This window comes from Bos taurus, chromosome 9 (genome assembly GCF_002263795.3).
Source record: "Bos taurus isolate L1 Dominette 01449 registration number 42190680 breed Hereford chromosome 9, ARS-UCD2.0, whole genome shotgun sequence".
Lineage (NCBI taxonomy): Eukaryota > Metazoa > Chordata > Mammalia > Artiodactyla > Bovidae > Bos > Bos taurus.
In genome coordinates, this window is record NC_037336.1 from 104,315,156 (window position 1) to 104,322,238 (window position 7,083).

At 38.1% G+C, this 7,083-nt stretch overlaps 1 protein-coding gene across 1 annotated transcript; it reads right to left on the reverse strand.

Moving 5' to 3' along the window:
- Positions 1–4,791: 4,791 nt before the first annotated feature.
- On the reverse strand, positions 4,792–5,718 carry OR8B1AK (olfactory receptor family 8 subfamily B member 1AK). Its single transcript, NM_001390682.1, has one exon. The coding sequence runs from the start codon at positions 5,716–5,718 to the stop codon at positions 4,792–4,794; it is 927 nt and encodes a 308-aa protein (NP_001377611.1).
- Between the last annotated feature and the right edge of the window lie 1,365 nt (positions 5,719–7,083).

Genomic DNA, 7,083 nt, shown 5'->3' on the forward strand with positions numbered 1-7,083 from the left:
AACTAACAGACCAATAAACCAGTTATACTGAATTTTAAAATAACTGAATAGTGTGTGGAGACTAGGAATGTGGCAAATGGTGAATATCAACAAAGGTATTTTAGAAAATATTTAAATTCTGATTTGATACATTGAATTGAGGATTTTTAGAATTGACTTTTTTTAAAACTTTTTCCCCAAAATGATGATAACTCAATATCCTTTCCAGAAAAGCCAGGGTCACAACTTGGTTTATTCATCCAATATTTTTAAAATTTTTTTAAAAATTTCTCATTGCTTCTTACATGATATTTTACATGTTACAATGTCATTCTCCCAAATCTTCCCACCCTCTCCCTCTCCCACAGAGTCCATAAGACTGTTCTATACATCAGTGTCTCTTGTAAGAAACGAGTTGCCAGTCCAGGTTCGATGCACGATACTGGATGCTTGGGGCTAGTGCACTGGGACGACCCAGAGGGAGGGTATGGGGAGGGAGGAGGGAGGAGGGGTCAGGATGGGGAACACATGTATACCTGTGGTGGATTCATTTTGATATTTGGCAAAACTAATACAATTATGTAAAGTTTAAAAATAAAATTAAATTAAAAAAAAAAAATAAAGTGATACATTTACTAAAAAAAAAAAAAAAAAATTTCTCATTGCTGTACCAGCTGCAGTTCAAGGTTTTCACACCTAAAAATCCAAATGGAAATAGCATATGGAAGCCAACAAGAAGGTGTTATTTAGTCATTTCCGACTCCTCCAATCCTGTGGGTTTAGTTTTTTTTTTTCTTTTCTTTAATTCAAGTAAATTATGCTTTTACCATCCAAATAAATTATGTGACCACCACAATATATCTAGGGCCTTCCAGAATGAAGAAAGCAATAGGTAAACTTTTCCATTATCTAACATTCTCCGTTCTAAATTTCTTTTTCCTAAATTGAATTCCAGTTATCCCTTGCTATTTTATCTCCTGGGGCCTCCCAGGTGGCTCAGTGGTGAAGAATCTGCCTGTCAATGCAAGAGACAAGGGTTTGATCCCTGGGTTAGAAGATCCTCTGGAGAAGGAAGTGACTACCCACTCCAGTATTCTTGCCTGGAAAATCCCATGGACAGAGGTGCTTGGCAGGCTAGAGTCTATTGGGTCACAGAGTTAGACGTGATGTAAGCTATTGAACAACAATTTTTTAATATAAATTTATTTATTTTAATTGGAGGCTAATTACTTTACAATATTGTATTGGTTTTGCCATACATCAACATGAATCCCCAAACATGGCTATAATTTTCCATCTTCATTTCCAAACTAACGTATGGACACTGTGCATTATAATTTTATCAAGGCTTTATGGACACTGGAATGTATTTAAAATAATCAACGCAATATAAATTCAGACTGAAATAGTATCATGACCATTCTCATGGGGAACCTCTTATATACTGACCGTGTGTCTCTCTGAGTCCTGACATATTGCCATGATTTAGGCTCCTTTTTCTTCCATGTCCTGTTCCTGAATTAAATATAGTTACACACTGTCTAAGCTCAATTTTTAAAATTTTGTTTCAGAAAAAGTAACTTCCTTGTTTGAGCCAGTCTTCTCCCCAATACATTAACCCAAAATTTTCCTCTGTCCCAACAAAAAGCACAATCAAATTATTTTCTAGAAAATAACTAAAACAATGACAGCCACACTGAGGGAAATTCATTTATCATCTTGCGACAAGGCAGAGTCACCTTTGAAATTAGCAGTGTTTTCACAAATTCCACCATTACTGAAATAATAGTAATAGAAGAAAGTAGCAGCAAATAGATTACAAAGTAGCAAACTTGAAATGAACTTTCCTTTATAAAGCTAGGTGACTTAAGTAAATCTATCAACTCTAACCTTTATTTTTGCATGTGTAATAAATATAGTTTGATGAACTGTTATGTCAACGCTTGACTATACCAAGGTTAAAAAAAAAAAAAAAAAACTTTGCTAAAAGAAGCCTGAAGCATAGCATTTATATATGTAAAATGGATTATCCTTGATAGTCATCATAGAACCTTTAAACTCTGACATTCTTGCCAGCTGGAGCATGAAAATAGTAGAAATATTTAATTCATGCTTTTAATAGCAAGTGGCAGATTAAAACACCCTCAGTGATACAATGATACTCAAGTGTTACAGAATGCCATTATTTGAAGACCATGTATAATATTCTAGACAATGAAAAAACAGAGTTCAAAAGTGACAATTATATAAAAAGACAGAGATAATATTATGATTTAATTAATGCTATTACTAAACAGGAAAGAAAGGTATAGAAGATATTTTGTAATTGTGAGAAAAAAAATAAAAAAGACCTACCCCAAGAAGAATAGAAATTGCTTATGAATAAAGACTCAAATTCACATATTGCTGAAGCCTGGATTGGAGAATTTTGAACATTACTTTATTGTGTGAGATGAGTGCAATTGTGCTGTAGTTTGAGCATTCTTTGGCATTGCCTTTCTTTGGGATTGGAATGAAAACTGACCTTTTCCAGTCCTGTGGCCACTGCTGAGTTTTCCAAATTTGCTGGCATATTGAGTGCAGCACTTTCACAGCATCATCTTTCAGGATTTGAAATAACTCAACTGGAATTCCATCACCTCCACTAGCTTTATTCGTAGTGATGCTTTCTAAGGCCCACTTGACTTCACATTCCAAGATGTCTGGCTCTAGGTGAGTGATCACACCATCGTGATTATCTTGGTCGTGAATATCTTTTTTGTACAGTTCTTCTATGTATTCTTGCCACTTCTTAATATCTTGTGCTTCTCTTATATCCATACAATTTCTGTCCTTTATCGAGCTCATCTTTGCATGAAATGTTCCCTTGGTATCTCTAATTTTCTTGAAGAGATCTCTAGTCTTTCCCATTCTGTTGTTTTCCTCTATTTCTTTGCATTGATCACTGAGAAAGGCTTTCTTATCTCTTCTTGCTATTCTTTGGAACTCTGCATTCAGATGCTTACACCTTTCCTTTTCTCCATTGCTTTTTGCTTCTCTTCTTTTCACAGCTATTTGTAAGGTCTCCCCAGACAGCTGTTTTGCTTTTTTTGCATTTCTTTTCCATGGGGATGATCTTGATCCCTGTCTCCTACAATGTCACGAACCTCAGTCCAAAGTTCATCAGGTACTCTTATCTATCAGATCTAGTCCCTTAAATCTATTTCTCACTTCCACTGTATAATCATAAGGGATTTGATTTAGGTCATACCTGAATTGTCTAGTGGTTTCCACTACTTTCTTCAATTTAAGTCTGAATTTGGCAATAAGGAGCTCATGATCTGAGCCATAGTCAGCTCCTGGTCTTGTTTTTGCTGACTGTATAGAGCTTCTCCACCTTTGGCTGCAAAGACTATAATCAATCTGATTTTGGTGTTGACCATCTGGTGATGTCCATGTGTAGAGTCTTCTCTTGTGTTGTTGGAAGAGGGTGTTTGCTATGACCAGTGTGTTTCTGGTTTTAGAAAAGGCAAAGGAACCAGAGATCAAATTGCCAACATCTGCTGGATCATAGAAAATGCAAGATAGTTCCAGAAAAACAATTATTTCTGTTTTATTGACTATGCCAAAGCCTTAGACTGTGTGGATCACAATAAACTGTGGAAAATTCTGAAAGAGATGGGAATACCAGATCACCTGCTCTGCCTCTTGAGAAACCTGTATGCAGTTCAGGAAGCAACAGTTAGATCTGGACATGGAACACCAGACTGGTTCCAAAGAGGAAAAGGACTATGTTGAGGCTGTATATTGTCACCCTGCTTATTTAACTTATATGCAGAGTACATCATGAGAAACCCTGGGCTGGAGGAAGCACAGGCTGGAATCAAGATTGCCAGGAGAAATCTCAATAACCTCAGATATGCAGATGACACCACCCTTATGGCAGAAAGTGATGAGGAACTAAAAAGCCTCTTGATGAAAGTGAAAGAGGAGATTGAAAAAGTTGGCTTAAAGCTCAACATTCAGAAAACGAAGATCATGGCATCTGGTCCCATCACTTCATGGGAAATAGATGGGGAAACAGTGGAAACAGTGTCAGACTTTATTTTTCTGGGCTCCAAAATCACTGCAGATGGTGACTGCAGCCATGAAATTAAAAGATGCTTACTCCTTGGAAGGAAAGTTATGACCAACCTAGATAGCATATTCAAAAGCAGAGACATTACTTTGCCAACAAAGGTCCGTCTAGTCAAGGCTATGTTTTTTCCAGTAGTCATGTATGGATGTGAGAGTTGGACTGTAAAGAAAGCTGAGTGCCGAAGAATTAATGCTTTTGAATTGTGGTGTTGGAGAACACTCTTGAGAGTCCCATGGACTGCAAAGAGATCCAACCAGTCCATTCTAAAGGACATCAGTCCTGGGTATTCTTTGGAAGGAATGATGCTAAAGCTGAGACTCCAGTACATTGGCCACCTCATGCAAATAGTTGACTCATTGGAAAAATCTCTGATGCTGGGAGGGGTTGGGGGCAGGAGCAAAAGGGGACAACAGAGGATGAGATGGCTGGATGGCATCACAACTCGATGGATGTGGATTTGGTTGAACTTCGGGAGTTGGTGATGGACAGGGAGGCCTGGCGTGCTGCAATTCATGGGGTCACAAAGAGTCAGATACGACTGAGCGACTGAACTGAACTGAACTGAAAGACTCAAATTTCCTTTATCAGGTTAAGGAAAAAATAGGATCAGAAAGATGCAACAAATAATATATAATTGAAACACAGAATCTCGTTGTCATATAACCAACTGCACAGACAGATACTTTTGATCAAAACTATCTCTTATTCAGGGTTTTTTTCAGAGTGAGCTTAACATCTTTGTTCCTCAAGCTATAAATTAAAGGGTTCAGTAAGGGAACGGTATTAGTATAAAAGACAGAAGAAATTTTCCCCTCATCTTTGGATCCATCAGAAGATGGTTTGAGATACACAAATGCACTTGACCCAAAGAACAAGGAAACAGCAATTATGTGGGAAGTGCAGATGCTAAAGGCTTTGGATCTTCCTTCCATTGACTTGATGTGGAGGATGCTGGAAAAGATGAGACCATAAGAGACAAAGATGGTGAGACTGGGCGCAATGATATTGATGCCCACCACAATGAAAATTACCAGTTCATTGACATGGGTACTTGTGCAGGAGAGTTGGAGAAGAGGGAGCACATCACAGAAAAAATGGTTGATGATGTTTGCATCACAGAAAGTCAGTGTCAACATGTTTCCAGTGTGAGCCATGGCACCAGAAAATGCCATTAAGTAAGAACCAAGGACAAGGCTGGAACACACTTTAGGGGATATGATAACATTATACAAAAGTGGGTTACAGATGGCCACATAGCGATCATAGGCCATTGATGTCAGCACATAGATTTCAGAAATAGCAAAAAAGCACAAAAAGTAAAGCTGGGTCATGCACCCCACGTAAGAAATAATATTACTCTTTGATATAAAGGTAACCAGCATTTTTGGTGTAAACACAGAAGAATAACAGAAATCTATGAAGGACAAGTTAAAGAGGAAAAAGTACATGGGGGTGTGTAGATGTGAATTCATCCCAATTAAAGTTATCATGCCCAAGTTTCCCAACACAGTGACTGTATATATTACTAGGAACAGGAAGAACAAGGGGAGTTGGAGATCTGGTTGGTCTGTTAATCCCAACAGAAGGAATTCAGTCACAAATGAACCATTTCCAGAAGCCATTCTTCTCTAAGAGAATCTGGACAGAAGAGAAAGAATTACACAGAGAAAAATTCAACTTTCCCACAACATCTGTTCTCCAAAGAATGCTGCATGCACTTGTAAGATCTGAGACCTGACCAATGTGGACCATAGTCTATTTTACCATTATCATGAAACTGAGTGACTTGGGCATTCTTTCATTAGTCTTTATAAGCTGTATGAGCAAAAACTACCAGAACTTAGCCTGTAGCATGAAGCACTTTGGTTCCATATGCAAACATGACTGCTGTAAAAACCACAGGATTGTGGAGAAGTTTGGATCAGGACATAGTCACCCTTCTCTCTTTCATCAATTCTTCTTTCACATGATCCGTCTCTTCACAGTAAAATTGGAGGCAGCAACCCCACCAACCTGGTACTGACCTCCAACACATATTAGACTTGGTGGAGTAAGAATCAAGTAGATTTTCTAAACCAAAACTAAGGGACCAGAATCTAGGAGGGATTAAGTTACTGCTCCATGTCACAAAGTAAAAAAACATAAAGAAGAGTGAGATGTCCTTTGATGGAACTGATTGAGATAACACATTCTCTGAATGAAATAATATCTTTAAACTTTCCCAGCACCCTTCCTTTAACATATATTCTGCCAGTTTCACTGAATCCCAGGGCTACAAAAATAAAAGTCATCTATCTTAGGTCCTTGAGCATCCATCACAAAAGGCGGGCATTAATATCAGTGGGATTCAGAAACTCACCTTTCTTAGGCCATCAACCTTGCTATTTCCTTAACCTGATTTCTTGCCCCCATATCTTGGAAGAGCAACTTCAGGCGCTGAGGCTTTATTTCCTTTGTTTCTAAGAGGATTCAGCCTACACTTAATGTCTGATATGCCCCATAAATTTTTCAGAACTACAGCTCATAATTTTTGAGCAAATTGAGTTTTTATTATTATCATCTTTGCCAGTTGGTAAGTCACAGAAGATTTAATGTGAGTGTAATGATGTCATACGCTCAGTTATCCCAGGGCAGAAGCTTGCTCAGACACTTCCCCAAGGAAACATTCTAAATGTAATAGGGACCTGAGGGGATTTTATTTACAAATATGACCATTTTGTGTCTTTTGTCCCTTGGGGATTCAAAAGTTTACTCAAGTTTTCCCTTCACTATAGGGATTATTGACTTCCCTGGCAATACAGTGGTTAATACTCAGCTTCCAATTCAGGGGGTTGAGTTCGAACCCTGGTTGATGAACTAAGATCCCACATGCTACATGGTGCAGCCAAAATACATTTTGGGCTTCCCTGGTGGCTTAGCTGGTAAAGAATGTGCCTGCAATGCAAGAGGCCTGGGTTCTATTCCTAGGTTGTGAAGATCCACTGGAG

Coding starts and splice junctions, on each gene's coding strand:
- OR8B1AK (NM_001390682.1), bottom strand. CDS start 5,718: ATGGCTTCTGGAAATGGTTCATTTGTGACTGAATTCCTTCTGTTGGGA.